The 25,364-nt window shown below is 36.3% G+C and overlaps 1 protein-coding gene across 1 annotated transcript; it reads left to right on the top strand.

Moving 5' to 3' along the window:
- Nucleotides 1-22,119: 22,119 nt before the first annotated feature.
- Nucleotides 22,120-24,865, top strand: LOC143571534 (pectinesterase 2-like). The gene is made up of 2 exons (XM_077056931.1): nucleotides 22,120-23,020; nucleotides 24,110-24,865. Exons 1-2 carry the CDS (start codon nucleotides 22,120-22,122, stop codon nucleotides 24,802-24,804), a joined length of 1,596 nt encoding a protein of 531 aa, XP_076913046.1. The 3' UTR covers nucleotides 24,805-24,865.
- Nucleotides 24,866-25,364: the final 499 nt, after the last annotated feature.

Genomic DNA, 25,364 nt, shown 5'->3' with positions numbered 1-25,364 from the left:
TGCTGAAAGGCTGAGGATCCTTGAGTCTGAAGACCAATGGATCCTTGCGGAAGTTGAGCCAGGGATCCTGGACTGGTGAAATCCAGCATCCTAGGCATCAGGGGGGTGAGATCCTCTGCTGGCCTCTTGGATTTTCGGATGTCTTCGATCTCACACAGGTTCCTTTGGTTGGTCTTGTTCTGTTGTTCCATATATGCTTTCACCTAGAAAAACATAGAGGAAACGTCATTGTTAGATTTTACCGCCGAAGTAGCAGTGGTTGTTCTCGAGCTCTGGAAGACTGGTATTTGTGTCTTTCTCCCAGAAGTAGCAGCCTTTGGTGCTCCCGTGATTGGCGAAGGCATCGGCGGCAAGGTCCTTGGGGAGAGAGAAACCGAAGACGGCATAGTTGACGATGCAGAGGTGGATTGAGAGGCCATTGCAAGGGTATAGGGTATGAAAAAATGAGAATTGATGAGAATAATACGGATTATAGCACCAATTGCCCCACGGTGGGCGCCAAATTGTTTTAGACAAAAATCTGCTAAGGATCAAGTATCCAAATCTGTTATGTGAGGTAAGGTGCTAACTCGATAACGACAAGTGTATAAGCGTAATATTGGTGAACACAAAGGTTTGATCACGAGGGAAAAAGCCCTTAACCAAGATAGTCTTACTTCGGTCAAAAATTATCAAGGTAATCTTTGGTAAAATAACCTCGGTCAAGGATTAATAAGATAATCTTTGGTCGAAATACCTTAGTCAATGATCAACAAGGTATCCTTTGGTCGATGAGTATGTGATTATCGTGGTCTCCGGCACAAAAAACCCCCGGACGGTGAAAACTATCACCGTCAATTATGTTGATAAATAAAAGGTGGTTACAAGTGCGGCGGAGTATATGATCGAGATTACAAAGTTAGCTAGTGTGTAGAGAGAATGCTTGCTTCTGCTCTAGTGTGTGTGTAAGTACATGTGTTTTCTAACTGATCACAATCTCCATTATATATAAAAGATAATAACTCAAGGGAGTTATGATTAATAAAGACTATTAACTAATAATCCCTAAAAATCCGCCATGTCTTCAATATAATCGTAATAGCAACTTTGACCACGTGCTCCATCACTCAGGCTGCGAAATAGGTGGTAGACAAGGTCTTCTAGCTGTTACACTTGATAAATATCAGCCTTCATATAAGAAACAACCGTTAATAGCACCAAATACCGAGGATCCCTGATCCTGACATAGCTCTGGAACTCTTCAGAAGGATAATTGATCCAGACACGTTAATGTCTTCTTGACTGCAAGTTAGTGGATAGACTGAGTCTTCTAACCGTTATACCTGCTAAATATAAGACTACACATGAGAACAACCGTTAGCAAATAATAAGTACTGTGGATCCTTGATCCTGACGGGATCTGGAACACACGCTAAGGATAACTGATCCAAAACATATGCCAGGATAACATATCCACAATGTCAAATTTCTGTGCACTAACAAGAACCACTAACTTTTGTGACAGTTGGGGCATCAAGATGATCACTTCTACACCAGTTCATCCTCAAGCCAATGGTCAAGCAGAGTCAAGCAACAAGATTATCATCAACAACTTGAAGAAGAAGCTAGGATCCAAGAAAGGCAAGTGGGCTGAGGAACTTCCTTATGTTCTTTGGGCTGATAGAACAACACCTAAGAATGCAACAGGTCAAACACCCTTCTCATTGGTGTTTGGATCAGAAGTTGTAATCCCTACAGAAATGGTAGTTCCTACTGCTAGAACAAGCATCCCTGATCATAAGGCCAATAATAAAATCCTTCTCCAAGATCTAGATACTGTTAATGAGCTCAAAGACCTAGCTAAGATCAAAATGGCAGCATATCAACAAAGGGTAGCTGGGGCATACAACAAAAATATAAGGATCAGAAGATTTCAAGAAGGAGATTTGGTATTGAGAAAAGCCTTCCAAAATACAACCAACTCGGCGGATGGAAAGCTAGCACCCAAGTGGGAAGGTCCTTATCTTATCGAGTCGGAGGCAGGAAAGGGGGCATATCATTTGCTCACAATGGAAGGCAACAGGTTACCAAGAGCATGGAATGCTATCCATCTTAAGAAGTACTTTTTCTGATCCGGATCAAGTATCCTAAGAGGATCGAGTATCCTTAAATGATCTAGGATCCTAAAATCGGTAGCATCTATCTGATCACTTACTCTTTTCAAATTCTTATTAATTTAAGGATAATATATTTTTAATGTTTGTCTTTTCCAAGTTTTTAAGTAACAATGCAGGTTTCAATAAGAGGTTCAATGTCTAAGAGGTTGGCTACCTCTCCTTTAAGGTACTGTACTATTTCCCTTGGCCTAGCCCACGATTGGATATGACCCCCGATGGTCATATCCCCCAAGGTTTAAAGGTTTTCACCTTTCTTATAAATTAGAGTTTCTACGCTATCCAACGTATAGTCCGGGGCAGCGGGACTAGTACACGCTTAGTGGCTGACAATTCCGTTGTCTTCGGCTATATGGAGGATCCTACGATTTATGGTAGACGTACCATACCACCGGTTTATAACGTTTTCACGTTATCTCAAGACAAAGGTTTCTAACATTTTCATGTTAGCTAAGGTTTTGGCGTTTTCACGTCACTCACGTTTGGGCTAAATCCCGGTTAGGGCGAGTCCCCAGTTGACATCCGTATCCTTGGGCCAATCCCTAGTTTGGGCTTGTCCCCAGTTTTTGGGCTTGTTCCCAGTTTAACACCAGTTCACGGGCTTGTCCCCAGTTCACGGGATTGTCCCCAGATTACACGGGCTTGTCCCCAGTTGCACGGGCTTGTCCTCAATTTATTTTATGGGCTTGTCCCCGGTTTATTGGGTTTAATCCCAGATAATATCATAAGTTATTTGCATCAGGTATCATAAATTAGATTATGAGGATCACCGAAGGATCAATACTTATGGATTCAAAATCCTTTAATTCAGTTTTATAAGGATTGCAAAAGGATCAATACTTATGGTAACTTAGGTCTAACCAGACCTTACGGTATGAATTTCTGTTTATCGGTTTTCATTTATTTGATTTCAGTTTATATCTTCATAGATATAAGGATTCATTATTCTCAATCTATTTTTATAAGGATTTAAGATCCTGGTTTATATTTGCAAGGATATTTTATCCTAAAAACTTTTTACTAAAGAATATTTCTTAAAACTATATAAAGATCTAAAACTATAACAAACATGCTTTAATAATATATAAACAATCAAAGAATAGTTAAAAGATACTATTTATTAAACTTACTTGCAATTACCAAAAATCATTAACCCGGATTTCACCATTCAAAAAATGGACCATCCACCCGGGTTAAACAGATGTTACTAGTTGTTCATGATTTGCAGGGAGAAGGATATACAGTCGGAAGGGAAGTTCCAAAGGAAACTCCATTGATATATGACAATTATATCAAGCTTGTCAAATCTCATATGTTTTTGCAGGAAGTTTGAATTCAAAGGCAAAATGAAAGCTGTGATCTTATCACAACCGCCATTTTGGGGGCAATTGTTAGTGCATAGAAATTTGACACTGTGGATACGTTATCCTGGCATATGTTCTTGGATCAGTGATCCTTAGTCAGATCCTGTCAGGATCAAGGATCCTCGGTACTTATTATTTACTAACGATTGTTTCATGTGTATAACAATATATTTGACAGATGTAACGGCTAAGAGACCTGGTCTACCCCCTATTTCGCAGTAAAAGTGATGGAGCACGTGGTCAAAGTGGCTGTTGCATTTGCATTCAAGATAAAGGCAGATTTTTAGGAAAAATAGTTAATTGTCTTTATTATTTATAATTACATTGAGTTATGATCAGTTAAGGCACACACCTATACATAGTACACGTTCATAATCATCCAGAGAACAAGCTAGAACAGCAACACACGCACACTTAGAAAATATTGTATCACTGATCATAATCTCCACCATTGTAACCCGATTTTTGATTAATAAAGTGGTGATAGATGATTTGTCATCACTCGGGGTTTTTATGCCGGTGATCTGACCAAGATCAAGGGCTTTTCCTCGTAAAAAAATCACGGTGTTCTTCATTATTTCGTTAATACAATCGTTGTTAATATCATAGCACTATACCTCACATTTACAGATTTGGATACATTATCCTTGAGTGATTTTTGTCCAAAACAATACACAATTAAGACAAACGTATAAAATAATATAAAATAAACAGAAGTAAAATAACATTGACGGGATCAGATTTCAGTCTTTCAGAGAACCCAGCATGTTTAAGAAAAAATCCGAACATGGAATCATACTTATTAAGAGGCTGTCACAAGGATTCATGTTCAGCGTTATTATGACATAGAGAAACAGGTTGCAAGCAGATATTAAACTTAGCATGATTTCATTGCTTCTGTGATACGAATTAGGTTCAATTAGGCTCAAAATTTAGATGGACATCACTTAAAGAACTGTGATGCCTCCTATCTATTCTCAAGACGTATTTGGCTTTCCCCAGATCACCCGGATTTGACTTCGACCCGTAGTGTCTGATTAAACAATGTGCACATGAGGCGACTTTATAATCTTTACGTTAAGCACGTCCAATACTCAATTGGTGCCTCATCCATATTTTATCAGACTTTTTGAATTTCAAGGGCAACATAGCATAATCAGTTCATCATCATTTTTTTATTGAATTTAAGAACCATAACAAACACCTGCAGGTCCCGAATCTGTATCACTGCAGAAAGATAACACAATATACGCGGGGATAAAGACACTAACGGGCTCGTGTATGATTGGGTAATCACTTTTCTGCCTATCATTCGGAGAGATATATGTGGAGACATGCACATTTCATTTGTATCACTTCTACTTTTACGTATCATGGAAAGCTACCGTGCCAAACAATGACTGTTCTAAAGTCTTTTAAGCCTAATAACTTCACCCGTTAGGCGCACAAGATCAATTTATCTATCATTTTCCAAAGGTTGGATCAAATTTTCAATTTAACACCAATTTTGAAGCTTCATGAGAAGCTATAGACTGAAAAAGTACATCATTTCCCTAAAAAAATAATTTTATATTCAGATGCCCCGATCACTTCTAAGTCTTTGGGTAAATGGCTATCCCAAAAATCTAGTCGATTAGCCGGACCAAACAAATACGAATATGTGCCCCTCCAACTTAGTGTAACCGACATTATTTTCAGCGAAGGAATAAAAACTCATCACAAACCGCCCCAATTGCTTTCAGTTATTAGGTTAATAGCTATCCTTTGAATCTACAAGTAGATACAAGGACCAAACATATTCAAGAACATGTCCTTCAAACTTAAGCTACCGACATAATTCTCAACGATAGTGATGTTTTTTTAAGGAACCGGTTACTCGGGATTGATCATCCCATTAAGCTCAATAAGGCTTTGAAAACGGGACCGGTCAAAAGCTTTTGTAAAAAGATCGGCAAAGTTATCCAGTGAATCAACCTTTTCAAGCAAGATTAATTTCTTCTCAGCACAATCCCGTAAAAAATGATGACGAATGTCAATATGTTTCGTTTTACTATGTTTAACGGGATTGTTAGTTACTGAGATAGCAGCAGTGTTATCAATGCAAATAGGAGTTTGAGTGAAATTCAGAACATAATCTCGCATTTGTTGTTGTATCCATAAAACATGGGAGCAACAGTTTGATGCTGCCATGTACTCTGCTTCACAGGTGGATATGGCCACAGAAGTCTGTTTATTGCATTGCCACGACACCAATCTTCCTCCGAGAAATTGACAGCCACCCGTTGTTGACTTCATGTTCTGATTGCATCCTCCATAATCTGAGTCTGTGTATGCAACCAGGTCCAGTTCTCCTCCTTTTGGGTACCAGAGACCCAACTTTGGCTTTCCTTTAAGATACCACAAAATTCTCTTCACTCCCTTCATGTGCGACTCCTTTGGTTAGCCTGAAAACGAGCACAAAGACAAACTTCAAACATAATGTCAGTTCTGGAAGCAGTTAAATACATCAAAAAACCTATTATAGCCTGATACTGAGTGGGGATCACATATTCATCACTGTCGAAGTCAGCACCTAGTTTATGGTTGACACAGATTGGACTGTCAAACGGGGTGCTTTCCTCCATCTTAAAACGTTTGAGCACATCGTGAACATATTTAGTATGATGAATGAACATGCCATCCTTCTTCTGATCTACCTTTGAGGCCCCGATGATGATATCGTCCACATAGACTTGAACAAGAAGGAAGTCCTTCCCGTTCCACTTAACAAACAATGTACTGTCAATCTTTCCTCTCATAAATCCATTCTCCAGCAGGTAATCAGATAAGGTTGCGTACCAAGCTCTTGGAGCTTTCATCACAACGCAGGTTTTAGGAATCTTAAAACCAGGATAAAGCACTAGTGCTTCATCCTTTGTAAAGTGCACGGTGTATTCCTTGTCACAGATCTGAGAGAAACTCAGAAGATTGTGCTTTAACTCCTCCACAAAATTAACTTTCTCCAACTTGATTCTCCCATTAGTAACAGTACCGATTCCATAAATTTTTCCTCCACTTTCTCCTGCAAAACTAACTCATCCTCCCTGTACAGCTTTCCAATCACGTAACAATTTCTTGTTACCCATCATGTGCCGGGAACAGCCACTGTCGACAACCCACATGTTGTTCACAGTCCTGTTCGATTGTTCCTGCACAATTAAAGAAACGAATTAAAAGCGAGGGACCCAAGATCTACTGGTCTTGGGTTGGTCGAACCTGTTAAACGGCATCCTACTCCTTGGTTGCCTAAATTTCCTTTGAAGGAAGTTTTCATTTGATCTGAATGGAAGATTTCTAGAGAACTGATTATGAGGCCATCCAAACATCCTTGAGTTTCTAGCCTTAATGGATTCGAAGTTACCTGTTCTATGATTAACTGGGAAAAAACGAGGTTGGTTTCTTTGAAATCTTGAATTTATCCAACGATTAAAGTTGGATGCGTTAGAATTCTTACCAGCACCAGTTTTAAAGTTCGTTTCATTCTCAGTTTTGGTTGGCCTCATATTTTTAGATTTCTTCCTCTTCAGCGGACGGTTACTGACAAAGTTTCCTATCTTGTTACATCTAAAACAACTCTTGTTCGGACTATTAATTTTGTTCGGGCAATTGGTGACTATCCGAACATTCTTTTAAGGAGTTGCAGCAGCAGATAAGGCTGTGTCACTGACAGTTTGTCTCACATAGGGGGGAACAAATGGGTTTAAGAAAGATTTCTTTTCATCAAACGCATAATCCCCCCCCCCCCCCCGTTTGAGTAACACAACTTCATCATTCATCTTAACAGAGTCGACGTACTTTCCAGAATTTGAAACTTGACTTGTGACATGAGAATTTGAAACTTGACTTGTGACATGAGAATTTTTCTAAACCGCTTCGTTCATATTAACGTCTTGTTTGCTTGGACTTTAATTGGTACAGTCTGATCAGTTAAAACACAAACGGATGGCTGATTACAGGGATTATAAGTATAATTATTATTGAAAGGTGGTGAAACTTATGTGTATCCAATTCCCCCTTTGTTGATTGGGGAACGTTGAACACTTAGGACATGATCAAGCATCACAGAAGAATTCCTAAATTGTTCAATTTTCCTGTTCAATTCCACCACTTTTACTTGGTAATCAGCTATCTGTTTATCCTTCTCAGCTATTAATTTGGTCTTTTCTTCTACAACTTCATAGCTAAGATCAATGACTTGTATTTTCTCAGCTAGGGTGGCCTTAAGGCTTCTTATGTCTTTTTCACTAGTTTTTATTTTTACCAAGTAACTATTTTCCTTATTTTTGGAATAGTGATGTTCCTTTTTCAACGTTTTTAATTCTTTATCCAAACTAACATACTGATCAGTTAAAGCATTCAATTGTTCAGACAATTTCTCATATTGTTCACACTGAGATTCATAACATACCTCTAAGAGCTGGTCATTCACGTCTGCCATGTATGCTTGATCCTCCACTGGTTCCTTCTCACATCTTCCAGTCACAATATTCACTAGATTCGCTTGTTCAATCACCTCTTCAACTTTGATGTTCCAATTATACCCACCATTCTGTTGAGACACCATGTCCTTTGCTTCAGTACCATTCCCATTCCCGTTCTGTTGAGTAGCCCTGTTCTGACTCCGTTCAACTCTTTCATTTGTACACTCTCTTGCAAAGTGTCCATTTTGTTGACAGTTGTAGCAACGAACCTTTGACTTGTCAAATCCCGGTCTCTCTCCCACGAACTTTCTTCCAGTCTTATTCATAAACCGTTTTACCCTTCTTACTATCATCGCCATTTGCCACTGCAGATCCATTTCTTACATATCATCAGCTGCTATCTGATCATAGTCCTCATCCAATGTTGCAGGGTCAACTATTTTTCCTTTGATGTAATTCTCATAAGAAGCAATGAAAGAGGCATAAAGAGCAAATTGTTGTTCAGCAGATTTTACACTCATAGGCATCTTTGAGTAATTCACACTTGAAGAGCTAGTGGAAGAGTTTTCGACTGAGGAATGAGGTTTTGAAGAACTACTTTCACCTGCTACAAAGCATATGTCTCCATCCATATTTATTACCACATGACCATCTTGAGTAGAATTTTGTTCCCCGCCTGAGTAATAGGCGATCGATTCTGATTTAGAACTTGAGTTTGGAGAGCCTTTTGCACCATACATTCCCGGATTCTGAACCTGATCAGTAGGCGTCTCTTTTCATAACATATTAAGCTCATAATTACATAGCTTGTTAACCACCTTCTCTAAATCAAAGCTATCAAATTCTTTATCTTCTCTCATCAGAACTGTGTACATCTCCCATTTTGGTGGAAGAGCATCAAGAAGTTTTTCCACAATCTAACTCTCAATATATTCTATGGAGTAGTTGTTCAATTCGGTCATCAAGTGATAGTATCTTGTGATGATGTCATCAAGTGATTCATTCTTAAAGTACTTGAATACTGAGAACTGAGTTTTCAGCAACTTTGTCTTGGAGTTTCGAATTCCGACATTACCTTCATAGAGATTCTCCAATGCTTCCCATAATTCTCTAGCAGACTTGTACTTTCTAAACGTGTGAAGAATTTCCTGAGGTAGTGCTATTGTGATTGCTGCTAATGCCTTGCTTTCTGCCTCGTACATTTTCTTCTCATTATCCTCCATCTTATTATACTTCTTTAGTTGCTCACGTCCTTCAAACTCAGTTGTTGGAGGGATATAGCCATCCTGAATACATACCCACATCTTTGCATCTTGATATTTCACATACTACTCAAATATGCCTTTCTACGCAACAAAATCAGTGCCTTTAAGTAACTTTGGAGCTTTAGTCGCTGACCCAGCTTCAACTTCCATCTTTACCAGCTCAATGATATTTATCGAAGTCATACTTAACTGAAACGAGATCTGAAACTAATTCAAAATGTATTCTGTGAACAGTGGATGGCGAAGTTAGGATAACTTTGCTTTGTGATAACTTCGCTGAGGGCGAAGTTAGAAAGTATAAATTAACTGCACTCTCAATTAACTTCACCAAATAACTTTGCCAGTTCACAACTTCGCCTCTTATAACTTCGCCAAAACCCTAATGAAAGGTGACGGAAACTTCGCTGTATTGTATCTGATTTTGGGCACTGGTTTTCTGATTTCGGATGGTTCAAAGGTAGTAGGAAGTGCGGCGAGGGTAATATGGTGTAGGAATGGACTGAACAAACGGTGTTTTACGTGAAACGATTCTGCAAAAAGTCTAGTGGAACAATTTTAACACTCGTGTGATAATCCCGAACCACATAATCACGAGCAAAAGCTCTGATACCAATTGTAGGTTCCCAGCCGGATCTACACAGGAGTATCTCGTAACACGAGGGTGCAGAATCCCCTACATATACGATACGAGTATTTAACCGAGAGACACGTAAAGAACACGTAACATGTAAGGACAAAGGTTACTTGTTATTAGATGTTAACACCAAAACACCAATAGCCTTGCTGTGGCTTACAATCGGATCTACCAAAAACCCTTACTTGAAAATGGCGTAAGTTAGGTTTATATAACCCACGACAACTTCGCCTAACATCCTAGGCGAAGTTGTCCCTAACTTCGCTAAATCACAAATTCGTTTAAACTAAGTAACCAAACTAACAAGTTCATCAAAACATAACAAGCAATGTAACGTTTACAGACACAATAGACTCGAGACAAATGAACTACTGGCATAATGCACCAACACTTTATATTTATCCTTGGATTTTTCACCCGTTTTATTGTAATCAATCAGTTCAATCTTTCCTACGATCATGTGGAAAACCAATACATAATAGTGATCAGATATCACCATTGGTATAAACAGCATGTCCATTCCATTTTAGCTTGTCACTTTATATTTTCGAATAACTTCATCCATATTGCTTTTAAAGAACTTCAGTCTACTTTCATCATTAATCTGCTCATCATAATGATCGGCAGGCTGCAATTTTAAATAGAGTAATTGTTTATATAAATAGAGTAATTATTGATATAAATAGAGTAATTATTTGTGCACTTCAAATTGTTTAAATTTTAGTAGTAGTTTGATCACATACCAACATTGATGTTGTGCAAAAAAGCCTTTTTATTGAGAATCTGCCTCGTCTACTTTCTTCACCGTTGAGTAATTCTATCCAGAAAACTATAAGGTTTGTAGCAACTTTAACACCTCCATGTAAACTCTCAAACATTACTTTCATTCCAACGGATTGATACTAAGACTTATAGACAAATACACTGTGTTTTTAAAATATTAGATAGATGAATAAAACAAAAGGCCAAAATTAGTTAATTTGTAGAGAGTACTTACTTTTCTTCTATAGGAGCAAACATGTAGTTTGATATAAGTATTTCATCTTCTGAGAGCTTTGGCCCCAATTCAACATGGCGTTTAACATACGGCGATTTAAATGCTGAGGTTAGTTTCAGTATTCTTTTCTGAATTGCTTTTCCCTCTGGAGTCGTCTCTGATTCAATGTTTGTTATTTGAAGAAATGGCATATTTTTTAACAACGCCGCTATATCAACTTCTAATTTTTTGTCACCTGGTAACATAATTCAGTTGTAGAGTAATTAGTTTATAGAGTAGAGTAATAATTAGTTGTATAGTGGTACATACAAGGGGATTTTTTGGCTACTAGATTCCATGGATCCTTTTCAGCAGCCCATTTAATAAACCCGGAAATTTTATCCCCTGGATTTTAAAGTCATAGATTAATTACCTATTATAAAAGTAGAGTAATAGTTTTATACCTGTCTTTGCACAACCATCAACAATTTTCCTTTCCTTGCTAGCACTATCTTCAACATTGCTACCTTCGACTTTATTAAATACATATATTTTAGTTTGATAAAAGTTATTGATATTTAACTAGAGTAATTATCTTAAAATACCTGTTTTTCCACATGTATTTTCACTATTATAACCACCATCTTCACCGTTTGCTCCCGCATTCCCGACATCTTTTTTTATTAAGCTTTAGATTCCGCCTCCGATATTTTTTAAATTCACCACCATCTTTAACAGTTTCCGCCTCCTCGGGAGGATCTTGAACATTTGTACCTTTGACATTATCAAAATCGTGTATTTTTTCATTTTGTAGAGTAATTATACAAATCAAAATATATTAGTTGTTTCATACCTTCCAATGCTCCACCATGCTCAACATTCAAATCAACAATATCAATGTTCCCGCCTACATCTCCGCCGCCATCATTAACAGTTCCCGCCTCCTCGGGAGGATCTTGAACATTTGTACCTTCGACATTATACAAAATCATAAATTTTTTATTTTGTAGAGTAATTATTTGAATCAAAACACATTAGTTGTTTTCATACCTTCCAATGCTCCACCATGCTCAACATTCAAAGCAACAATATCAATGTTCCCGCCTACATCTCCGCCGCCATCATTAACAATTCCCGCTTCCTCGGGAGGATCTTGAACATTTGTACCTTCGACATTATCAAAATCGTAAATTTTTTATTTTGTAGAGTAATTATGCGAATCAAAACACATTAGTTATTTTCATACCTTCCAATGCTCCACCATGCTTAACACTCATAGAAACAGTATCAATGTTTCCACCTACAATTCTGCCACCATCTTTAACAGTTCCAGCCTCCTCGGGAGGATCTTGAACATTTGTACCTTCTACATTATCAAAATCGTATTTTTTTTATTTTGTAGAGTAATTATTTGAATCAAAACACATTAGTTGTTTTCATACCTTCCAATGCTCCACCATGCTCAACATTCATAGCAACAGTATCAATGTTTCCACCTACAATTCCGCCACCATCTTTAACAGTTCCAACCTCCTTGGGAGGATCTTGAACATTTGTTCCTTCTACATTATCAAAACTGTATATGTTTAATTTTGTAGAGTAATTATGCGAATCAAAACATATTAGTTGTTTTAATACCTTCCAATGCTCCACCATGCTCAACATTCACACTTTCCAATGCTCCGCCATGATTAACAGTTCCCACCTCCTCTGGAGGATCTTAAACATTTTTTTCCTTCAACATTATCAAAATGGTTTGTTTTTAATTTTGTAGAGTAATTATGTGAATCAAAACATATTAGTTTTTTCATAACTTCCACTACTCCACCATCATCATTCACTGCTCCACCATCATCATTCAAACTAATCACATTCACATCATCTTCATTCATATCATGGCCAATATCTCCATCTTCAACATTTTCAAATTCGAAAACTTCTTTCCAAACAATTTCGTTCTTCCAGTTGTTACACATTTCTTTGATCTCATCATTCCACAAATAGTTAGATTCTCCTTATTTGACCATTTCCTTTATATCACCAACTATCTTCTTGAATTCTCCAAGATTTTTGTTCAGTTTATTTATCCATGTCTACAAAATTAAATGTAATCATAAATATAGTTTTTCATTTGTAATTATAATATTAGTTAGTGTAACCATTACCTTTTCTTCTTTTGTATAACTCTAATTGCACAGTTTTCTGTAGTTTGAGCCCAAGTAGGCTGAGATTCCTGTTAATTTTAATTCCATTGGTGTAGTAATCCAGCCATCGATATATTCTTGGGTGCTTGTTCCAACTTGAAATCCCAGGTTTAATGAGTGGCAATCATCATCTACAAAATTAACTTTTTGTTTATTAAGTGAAACAACACTCATTAACATGTTGAATGATAATGTAGTTATGTACTAATAACGTGCCTTCATTTTCATTATAAGTTTCATCTCCAATCTCATTTTCCACTTCATTCTCATGTTCCACTTCATTCTCGTTTTCCACTTCAATCTCGTTTTCCACTTCGTTCTCGTTTTCCACTTCATCTCCGTCTTTTCCTTCATCTTTAAAAAGTTTTTCTTTTATTGCATTCACCGTTGTTGTTGTGATATACTTTATTGCAGGTGTTTGAACTTTAATCCCATGCCCTTTTTGATACTCATGTGCAAACAATAACTGTCATACATAAATAAACATTTTTCTGACAATAAAGTTTGTATTAAAAATGAACATTATGTATATTAGTAGTTACTTCTAGTATTATATCATACCAGCAATAATGATATTGGCCCACAATATTGATCGTTACACCCTTCCATGCTCTTTTTGTTCTATTAAATAATTCAAGCATGTATTCACACCAATTCATATCGCATACATCAGAATCATTTTCAATCCACCTAATGAATCCTTGATTAACGGTTGAAGACTGGGTTATTAATCTAGCATAGTTGTAAATATGATAAGAAAGTTTGTATTGAAAAGATGTCCACCTTCTGAAGTTTATTCAACTATCTTTTCACTTTATAAACACTTATCCTAGTTTCTTCAAATTGGTTTTTTTACTCATTCGTTCTAACACCAGCACCTTTTCTTGGTTTGCTCTTTTCAAAAACTGTTAAACACCCCATCGGAATCCTCATGCAATCCTTTACAAGCGAAGGTGTTATTTTGATTATACGATTTCCTATATTGAGCTCATTTGTGTCTTCATCATAATTCACGAATGCTAAACGTGTAGGGGTAGCAACTATGTTGAAGGATACTATACTCTCAAATCCCATTTCTTTGACTGTTTTAGTTTGTTTTTCAAATAATGATTTTATTACATCAATAAACCTGCCCGGGTTGCAACGCAATTTCATTATCTTGTTTTCAAAATCCATAAATGGCTTCCTAGGGATTGGCTTTGGAATACTTCTCTTAGACCGTTTGTTAGGTGATTCAGAATCATCACCTGAGTCAACCTCAACCTGCTTCTATTTCTTCCCCGCATCCTTATTCACCACATCCTTCTTTTTCTTCTTCCCAACATACTTCTCTTTTTTTTGCTTCTGTTTCTTAATCACTACATCCTTCTTAACCTCCTTTTCTTTATCAACAGCCTTTTTTGGCACTCTAACCTTTGAATCTGTAGCTTCTTCTCCATCATCACCTAAAACAATAGGTGACGATTCATCATTTGAAAACCTATAAGCCATTTTCACGGATATTCTTTCACTCCTCCTCCTTTTTACTTTTTAATTAACACAAGAAACAGCTAGTTAGAACGCATGTTAATAATTACTCTACTTGTGGACATTAAATACACTATATACACAACAACTACAAACTACTATGAAAATTACTCTATTCATGAAAAATAATTACACTACAGCCTAAGACCATATTCCAAAAGCCATAAACAGACAAGTTGCACACAAGAAACAACTAGTTAGAACACATGTTAATAATTACTCTACTTATGGACACTATATACACAACAACTACAAACTACTATAAAAATTACTCTATTCATGAAAAAGAATTACACTACAGCCTAAGACAATATTCCAAAAGCCATAAACAGACAAGTTGGACACAAGAAACAGCTAGTTAGAACACATGTTAATAATTACTCTACTTATGGACACTAAATACACAACAACTACAAACTAGTATGAAAATTACTCTATTCATGAAAAATAATTACACTACAGCCTAAGACCATATTCCAAAAGCCATAAACAGACAAGTTGCACACCAAAAAACAACAACTAATTACTCTATGTAATTACACTATAACCAGTTTTGATGGTTATAGTATGATAATTACACTACTTGAAAAAGTTATTAAAGAAATAGATAGAGTAATTACCTGGTGGTCTATCATGGAATTTTTTGCTTCTTCGTCCACTATAACCCGGTGCTTTAGCATCTAAATCTGTTTGAATGTGTAGAAAATACATAAAACATTAGAGATTTGCAATCAATTTTTTATCGGCCTAAACCGTAGCTATACGAACACGCAAACATAGGATCAGAAAAATGGAATTTACCTTTCATCGCTATCCTTATTAAATGAAATTGGCGTCTGAAAAGTGAAATTGATCGATTATTCGTCTGAAATTGATCGATGATAGTTTTTGAGTTTTGTTTGGGTTTTGAATGGATTCTTCTGGAGTATGATATCAATGAAAATGGGTTTTGTGTGGAAAAAGGTAAGTTCAAAATATTTACATAATTGCCACCGCTATTTTGTTTGATTCGCATGTTTAGTACGAAATTTCACTTTGTACAATAACGCCCATATATATAAAAGTAATAGATTAATGTGATAACGCTCTCATTTTTTTCATTAAATTCAAAACCTTACAAAATTGAATCCATATACAACAGCAATCCGTCAAACAATAATCATAGAGTTTATAAACTTACCAAATCCATGACTTATGGTAATTAGCATAATTCTGATAAAAGGAAAAGCTAATATTTGGAATGAGAACCCATGTTAATAATACAAATTTTGGGCATAAAATAAGTAAAGTCAAATCACCAAAATATATATTTAATCAAATAAAAGAATTTAGTTTTTAGTTTGATAATAACGGACACGAGTGAGGTAGGTTGTTTTTTCTCTTTTTCCAAGATAACCAGTAATCATCATAATCATAACTTGATAATAACTAATAAGTCACGGGAATAAGCAAAACATGGGAATTATTAGTTATTATCAAATTGAAAGTGAAGGATGGATGATAGGTTTCGGAATGAAGGCTAGATTGAAGTAAAAATCAATTGATCGATTAAAGATGACAAAATCGCAAATTGAAGGTTAGTTTTGAGATGCTGATTATTTATCGATGGCTATTGAACTAATATAACAAATTGGTTTCCAGGCTTTACATTAAAATGGGCGACTAAGTAAAAGGTTACAACATACCTTGGTGATCGGATTATGTAGGGGAAAGAGGTATTGAAGGTAATCGAACGGATGGCGACGGTTGTAATCCGAGGATGGAGAAAACCTGTGAGATTGAAAAAAGATGGGTAACAATTACATTTTGGTGTTATGACCCGTTTAAGAGGTATCTGGGACAAACCGGGCTAAATCAATGAGAGCTCTCTATTTACAAACGAAACAATCTGGTGACTTCATTGAGGTGGGGAGCAACCAGAACGCGACACGCAGGTTTTATAGGTTTCGTTTATATATATATATATATATATATATATATATATATATATATATATATATATATATATATATATATATATATATATATATATATATATATATTAAAATTATTATTATATAACCTAACATCTTATCCAACCTCCACAGCCATCGTCTTCATCAATGTTTTCAGACCGGCCCGGACGTCGACATGATACCTTGAGTGGTGGGATTTCCACAAAAATCTCACCACAACAACGGCGAGACGGTGTTCGGCGTTGACGCCACCTGCCATGTCCTCTATTAATTGGCAACGTTGTCTATACCTCATGGAGGGTTAGAATGTCAGATTTTATTTTGTTTTTGATGGATAGTCATCTTTTTTGATTTTTTTAAAGAAAAAAAGCACTTTACCGGTTCACCCGGCAGTTCGTCGGTACGACCACCAAACCAGCTAAACCGGCCGGGTTTAAAAAAAACGGGTTAAATACCATGAACCGGACCGGTATTTGTACCGAGTCCCGGTCCGGTCCGAGTTTCAAAACATTGGTCTTGGTCTTTGATGTGCTTAAAATTACACATATTTATTGCTCGATTTTATCCAATATCATGCACGTTTATTGAAAATATCATGAAATTATATACGTATTTATCTATATGTGAATTTTCTGGACTTGGTAAAGTTGCGCCTCAACAAAGCAAAGCCAACCAGTGCCTTTATTCCTCATCAGTCAAGGTTCCCAATTCTAGTTCAGTCCAGTTGTATACACTCCTTTAACAATCTTTTATCCCTTAGGCCACTGGCGTACCTACAATAAACAATCTTGGAGACTGAAGAACCAATGGGATGCTAGATCTAGCATTTTGTTTTAACATGATCATGTTCTCCTCCAAACATGATCATGTATCTTTTATTTATATAAAGAACAAGCGTCCATAAGAAAAGGGGTGTCCCATGGAGTTTTGAACCCACTGTTTAGCTTCTAAACCTTGGTGATTTCCGTCAAATTGCAAGCACTTTGAAGGATTCCAACAACAAGAGAAGCATCATCCATCATCTACATCATCTAGCTTGGATTCTTGGTTTGATTATTCTTGATTTTACCATGAATTTTGTTATCTTTTCAAGCTTGTATGTTGTTCTTGAGCTCATGATGAGCTAAACTCTTTGTTATCACTTTGATTTAGATGAAGTTTAGTAATAATTGATGGTATTTATGGATTATTGGCAAGTATTGTGTTAATGTTATAGCCATTTCATTATTATTCTTCAATGGTTTTGTGTATTTAAAGGTTTGTTATGTCATGATATTCAAGACTTGTGGTTGTTTGGTTATGTAATGTTGAAAAACTCATGATTTAAGCATCCATTCATGGATTTGTTTATTTATATGCTAGTCTATGGCTTTTGAACTAGGAATGGTGAATGAAGTCTTGATTATTGATTATTCATGATAAACTCTTGAATGTGCATCCTTATGCTTATGTTTGGAAAGACAAAGTATTTGTTATGATTTGTCATGTTAAGTGCTATGTCTATCTAGGGTTTGTTGACACGAACATCTAATTTATGTGATCTTGATATGAACATCATAAGTTGAAGAAGTGGTTGATTATTGCTTAGTTTAATCAACTTTAGGTGGATTATGTGTTTTTCATGTTATATTTCCAAAGAGTTGTTGGATTAGTCACCCGTGATAGGAAACTAGCCCATACCATCATGAAACATTGACATAATCATGTCACTCGCCCTACTTGAATGACTTTAAGTGGTTAGTTTGTATAGTTCATTCTAACTTTCCAACAAGTCACATAATTAGATATCTTTAGCGAGATTCTAGTTACGTGCGTTTTGTGGTCTTGCCATGCATCCATAATTGTTGTCATTTGTGAGCTAACGGATTCAAGATTAAAGTGATATTCTTCCTTGATCGTTTGCTTTTCTGTTTTTTAGCTTAGTTGTTATATTTTGCATGACATTTTAGTTAAAACCATCCAACTTTTTATTTTGGCCGGTTAGACATTAGCAAAGATTAGTATCAAGAACTATCGTGTCCATGGATCAATATTTGGTTCTTACCGATACTATACTACATATACAATATGTACACTTGCCTAAGTGTGTGTGGTTTAGTTTTGAGGTGAAAATAATTTCTATAAATTTAAAACTCACTTGTGTGAAAAATCATTATTAAAAATATATATACTTCACGCACACTAATCTTCCATCCCCGCACTGTTTGTCTTCACCCGCCATCGACACCATCGTCTTCCACTTCCATCGCTATCACCAACTAAGAAAGACGCGACCACCTCCACCATCTCAAACGGACGCCACCGTCACCACCGTCTCAAACAAACACCACCATCACCAACGTCTCAAACGAATGCAACCACCACTACCGCCCTAAACAAAAACCCATCTATCTACCCAAATTCCGGTCATTCTCTTCGACGCTAACTAGTGCGGTCGATTTCATTCAAATTAACAGTCCCAAATCGAGGTGAAGCAAGAACTGAGTTGGATTTGAGTTCAATCTTGCTTGTGTGTTTTGACTAGACCACCGGAAACAGTTGATGGCTTCACCGGCTACGGCTGAGAGACAAGTCGACCAACTTACGAGAAAAGTTTTAAAGATGCCTGACTTAGGCAATCTTATCACCATGCCACGGAATTTGACCCATTAAACCACTTGCGTCTCGATTTAAATCACTTCAACAGTTCAATTGCACTGTTCATTTAATCATTGCTAGAGATCTATTCCAGTGACTCAATCCATCGCTCAATTTGGTCCAGATTTGTTTTGTTTTCACCCTGAAACGGCGCAGAGGGGAGATTAAACACATCTAAGATATGTTGTTGTTTAAATGGTTTCAAATGCACTCCCACTGCCCTCACCGAAAAAATCAAAGGGCGGTAGTGGTTGCATCACTTCATGATCTGAGTGTGATTGTTGTGTTATCAGTTATGGTGTTCGAGAGACAGAGATAGATGAGTGGAAAGAAGGTGTTGGATGGGGTCTTATAAACGATATAATATTAAGTCTTTTTTTAGAAAAAAATGTTTCTTTTTTTATATATTAAAATATTTTTAATTAGATACATAAAATGACTATTTTGCTCTAACATGACCTGACTTAACAAGAAAAACTAACTATGTTAGGGTTAAAGGACAAACGATGTTGAAATTTAAACGTAAAGGATAAAACAAATCAATTTTGAAGAGACAATGACTGAAATTGAGTACTAATATAAATGACAATCTCTGTAATTCTGTCCGAATGATATATTAACTTTTTACGTGCTCAGATCTCTTAGAAGTTAAAAAAACTACGCAAATCAATAAAATAAACTTAAAACAACTAAGGTCCTAGCCTCCCAAGTTCGAAACATGGCTCAAAGAGGTTTTTCCACAATGTTGGGTTTCCTCCTTGATGGTGTTTTTGGGTGGGTTAGGTCTGGAGTGATAATAAGCATAATGAACGGTTGACATCACGTATCATAAAGACACACTTGAGTAATGTGGATGGTTTCAAGCGGTGTTAAAAAGTGATTTAGATATGTTACGAAGTATACGGATAGGAAAGTAAGTAACTCGATCTGTCTGTGATCCTTGGTGGTGATTTTTTTTTTTTTTTTTGTTAAGTTTAGGACAAAGTTAAAACTTCTAATAGTTAAAGAAAGAAAAAAAATGTTTAAAATTATTAAAACTAGTTACACTAGTTTTATTTTATGACGAGTACGTGGTGAATGCATGTGGAAAACAGCTTGCCAAATAAAGGTGTCTTGGGGATTAAAATTAAGGATTGAATCGGTGGGATTTAAATTATGTTTTTTAAGTCAACCAAATTGTGACTTTGGGTAAGTGTGTTGTGTATGTTCTATATGAAACTAGATAATTAAAAGAATATTAAAACACTAGAAAGAGTGATTTTCAGAAGAGAGACGTATATTTCATCAAATACTCTTGACACGTAAAATCTTTTGGTTTATATCCACAAAACAACTTTGTACATATAACCAAAATGAAAGGGCTAAATACAATCAAAAAAATTCTAGACATATATGGATAGGAATATTGGTTTTTATTAATCTTAACTATCGTCTTTTGGTCACCGTCGATCCCAACTATCGAATTGGATGTTGATGGTTCCAACTGTTAATGTATTTGTTTCTAACGGTCCGCGACTAACAGAATCTTAACACCGATAGTTGCAGGTTGCCGGAAAAACATTTTTGCCGAAAAACTCACATTTTTTCTCGAAAACTCAACATTTTCGTCCCAAACATCTTAGTAACTTTGTATCGGACCTGTAGAAACTTTTTTCTAGTAAAAACCCCAATTATCGAGGGCGCCATAACCCTAGAACTATCGTCGGAATCGGTTGATGGAGCTCAAGTGGTGGTTGGTTGGTTGGTTGGCTGTGAGTCAAATGGTGGTGGTGGCGGTGCTCATGTGGTGTTTTCCAGCAAAAAAAAATGTGACTCTTCCGGCTAAAAACGTTTTTCCGGCGACCTGTAACTAACGGCGTTAGGATTCTATTAGTCGCAGACCGTTAGAAACAAATACATTAAAAGTTGAGACCATCAGCAACCAATTCGTTAGTTAAGGCCAACAGTGACTAAAAGACAATAGTTATGATTAATAAAAACCAAAACACCTATACGGATATACCTTTTCTAAACCACAATACCTCTTAATTATTCATTTTAAATCTATCACCAAGAGAATGGTATTGTTATTAGAGTACATAAACAAACAATTGCTGTCTTGCTGATCTAATGTTTTCATTACATGGATAATTTAAGAATTTTTCATTTGTTAGTGACAGAACAGTACAAATGATGGCTAGAGGTGTAAATGAATTGAATCGAGCCTGAAGTCGTCTAAACTTCAATGAACGCTTTGTTTTTGCTTGTATCAGATTGGGCTTATAGTAAAGAAACATTTTGAAAAATTTGTTTGGGCCTATTGATGCCCTTAAGGTCTTTATACCCCCTTAAGATCAATAGATGACTTTAAGATCTTAATGCTTGTGCTATATGTTAATATGTTAATTAATATTTTAACTAATGATGCCATGGACTTTTAATAATATAGACAACATAGATTCTTTTCATTTATTGCTTATCATGTGGCCGTTATTGTGAAAGTGAAGCAAATAATCCTAAGGTGATTATGTACATATTATGCCATCGTGTTTAGTGTCAACAAATTATCCTGATAATACCTTTGACTTAAACTGCAAGCAACAGTTTCCAAGTTTCAATACCTATATCAAGTTTATGTTGAGTGAAATACAAAATTAATGTTAATGAATATCATACTAATAAAGAAGACGGCGACCACCGTGCATCGCATCTTAATAAAAATCACAAAATCATTGCTTAAAACACCCACCATTTGACAACAAGCAACCATCTTACAACCCTTCTTCATTCATTGTTTTACTTAATTTCACTAAACCTTTATTTGCACATTTTATCAATTCACATCTCTATATCCTTCTTTAAAACCTCCACCCCATCAAACATTTTTCATCCATCAAAACCCAAAATCAAATCCATCAAAACCCTAAAGCAAAAACACGCATAACAACCCAATCCCGAACTCAAAATGTCTTCGTTTAACCTCTTTTCATCGATATGGTTGTTAGTATTCATGTTGTCTTCTTTGTCTACTTTATCCACAGAGATAAATGAGGAGTCAGTTAGTGACATCAACAGATGGTGCCAAACAACTCCTCATCCCAACCAGTGTAACTACTTCCTAGGCCGAGGCCCACATCCTGGGCCACGACACATGTCTGATTTCAGACTAATGGCCTTACAAGCTGCAATCGACAATGCCAACGAGGCACAAGGGTGTGCTAAAAACCTTGGGGAGATGTGTCGGACTGACGCAACAAAAGCTGTGTGGAATGACTGTTACAGGCTTCTCAATAACACAGTTTTCCAACTAAATCAAACCGTGACCGGCCTAAAAAACAACCAAAGCTCCGACTATGACGCCCAGACGTGGCTCAGCGCCGCCCTCACCAACCTCCAAACATTTTTCACCGGGTGTGGTGAGCTGAACTTGACCGACTTTGCTACTCCGATCAAGTCGAGTAACTTGACCGAGATGATAAGCAATAGTTTGGCTATAAATCACAAGTTCTTGAAGCAAAAATCTAGTGAGTTGAACCAAAGAGATGGTTTTCCAACGTGGGTGACACGTCGTGACCGGAGACTATTGGCGACGGTGTCATTCCAGTCACTAGCAAACGTGACGGTGTCTCAGGCTCCGGGGAGTAGGTTTCCGACGATCCAGTCGGCTCTTGATTATGCCGGAAGTGTGGACCGGCAGAATCAGAGATTTATAATCTATATAAAGGGTGGCGTGTATAATGAAAATATTGATATTGTAAATGGACTGAATAATATTATGTTTGTGGGTGATGGAATCAGGTATACAATTATCACCGGCAACAGAAGTGTATCCGGAGGTTACACAACTTATGGATCAGCCACCGTGGGTAAGATTTTTTACTTTTCATTAAATTTTTAGTTTTAGCTTTATAAACTTAGTCAAAATTCAGCATGGATCGTTGTTACTTTATCATATAAGTTTATGAGGATTGGACTACTCTAAATGGTTGAAATTTTAATGATAATTCAAGGAATATATTCTAATACTACAGAAAACATTTTTGTTTTCTTAAATGAGGTTTTAGCCTTTAGGGTTCTCCTCACTCAAATTGAATTATGAAAAAAAAAATTCTTTTTTTTGTCATAAATTTAGTTTTTGAACTAGAGTATTTAATATTGCATAAAAGCCTAAATATGTATTTTAACCAGCTTTTTATTATTATTTTCAAAATATCATAATATGAAAACTAAGCTGTATGAACCTAAGGCTTTTTTTTCTATCCAGATTTAAAAAAAATATATAATAATTTACATGAATTCATTTCAACAAACATAATTATATCCAGAAGAAGAAAAATACAATATCATACATTTAGATTTATTATGAGATGTTTAATTTTACAAACGACAAACTGCTAAAGAAAACCGGATAGCATATTAAATAAATGTTTAAAAATTAAAGGAAAAAAATAATCCTACGCAAGTATTCGTCCGAGCTTCGTGTGAAACAGCTATTTACGACGGCAAAGGCTTGGCAAAAAAACTCGTTTTTATTTTACTTTTTTGATAAAGATTTAAAAACTATTTCCTAAAATGACTTTTGAAGAACCACTGTTACCATATTTTTTTAAAATTTTTTTATATTAGTTTCTTATATTGTAAAGTAAAATATAGAATATTAAAGATAAAATTGAAAAACCTGTAATCCAAGTTAATCTGGTTTACCATCATTGTTGAGGTGGTAAGTAAATTAAAAAACGGTTAAGTGAAATCTTTGACAATAATCATCGTAAAGCACCGATGGAGTACTATATGATTATCAAAAGTAAACTAAACATAAAACATATAATAGTAATAATAATAATTCCTTCCCTATTTCATGCATGGGTAACTGCATGTTAATTATATATTTCATTCCACACATACTTACATAAGTAATTTGTTTAACAAAACTCAATTACTTCTATTCTATTCAGGAGTAGAAGGTTCCGGCTTCATAGCACGCGGTATAACATTCCGAAACACAGCCGGCCCGAAAGCCGCCCAAGCGGTAGCCTTTCGATCAGCCTCAGATCTCTCCGTCTACTACGCCTGCAGCTTCGAAGGCTACCAAGACACTCTCTTCGCCGTCTTCCAACGCCAATTCTACAAACTTTGCTACATCTCGGGCACCATCGACTTCATATTCGGTAACGCAGCCGTCGTCTTCCAAAACTGTGTAATCCTAGTCCGAAAACCCTCACCCGGACAAGCCAACACCATCACCGCCCAAGGCCGCGGTGATCCATTCCAAAACAGCGGCATTTCGATCCACAACTGCCGTGTTATCCCAGCCAGTGACCTTGTTCCGGTGGTGGGTTCGGTCCAGACGTATTTAGGCCGGCCGTGGCAGGAGTATTCAAGAACTGTGTTTATAAAAACGTACCTTGATGGGTTTATTAACCCGAAAGGGTGGTTGCCGTGGGGAAATACGGATTTTGCTTTTAATACGTTGTATTATGGGGAGTATGGTTGTTTTGGTGACGGTGCTGGATTGGCAGACCGGGTGAATTGGATCGGGTATCATGGTGATATGAGTTTGGCTGATGTGCAGGATTTTACGGTGCAAGGGCTTATAGCTGGGAGGATGTGGTTGCCGGCCACTGGTGTGCCGTTCACTGCGGGATTGTGATGAACGTTTTATTATTTGTTGTTTATATTTATTTGTGTATATGATTTGATTTGATTTGATTTGATTTGATTTGATTCTATTGGAATAAATACAGCAGTACTGTCCATGGTTGTGGCTATAAACTATGGGAAAAAACTCAAAACTTGATCAAGAAATTATCTAAAACTCAAAAGAATATTCGGAATGGTTATACAGGCCCGTCTCAACTGTTTAGAAGGCCTAAAACAAAATGAAAATTCAGGGCCTTTTTCCAAACTTAATTCATTAGTGTAAATCTTCCTTCATTCAGCCTGTTTATAGGACTTAAAAGTCTGTTTCTGAGTAATGCATTTAGTTTAGTTCCATATATATCAAGACTTGAATTACAAAAGCTTTTTACTAAAAAAAGAATAAATAACGAAGCATCAATATGTCACAACAAAATATATCTATGAAGGAAGATTAAGTTAAGGTTTAATAGAAACTGTATAACATAGATCACACACTTCACAAGATTACTCAACACTTTAAGAGGCCCAAATTAAAAAGATGGGTAGCCTAAAGCACGTGTTTTAGACACG

Source organism: Bidens hawaiensis, unplaced genomic scaffold (genome assembly GCF_021521415.1).
Source record: "Bidens hawaiensis isolate Kalapana, Puna unplaced genomic scaffold, B.hawaiensis_p1.1 tig00025391_1, whole genome shotgun sequence".
Classification (NCBI taxonomy): Eukaryota; Viridiplantae; Streptophyta; class Magnoliopsida; order Asterales; family Asteraceae; genus Bidens; species Bidens hawaiensis.
Note: the sequence above shows the minus strand (reverse complement) of the source record. Positions and strands in the feature narration are given on the sequence as shown.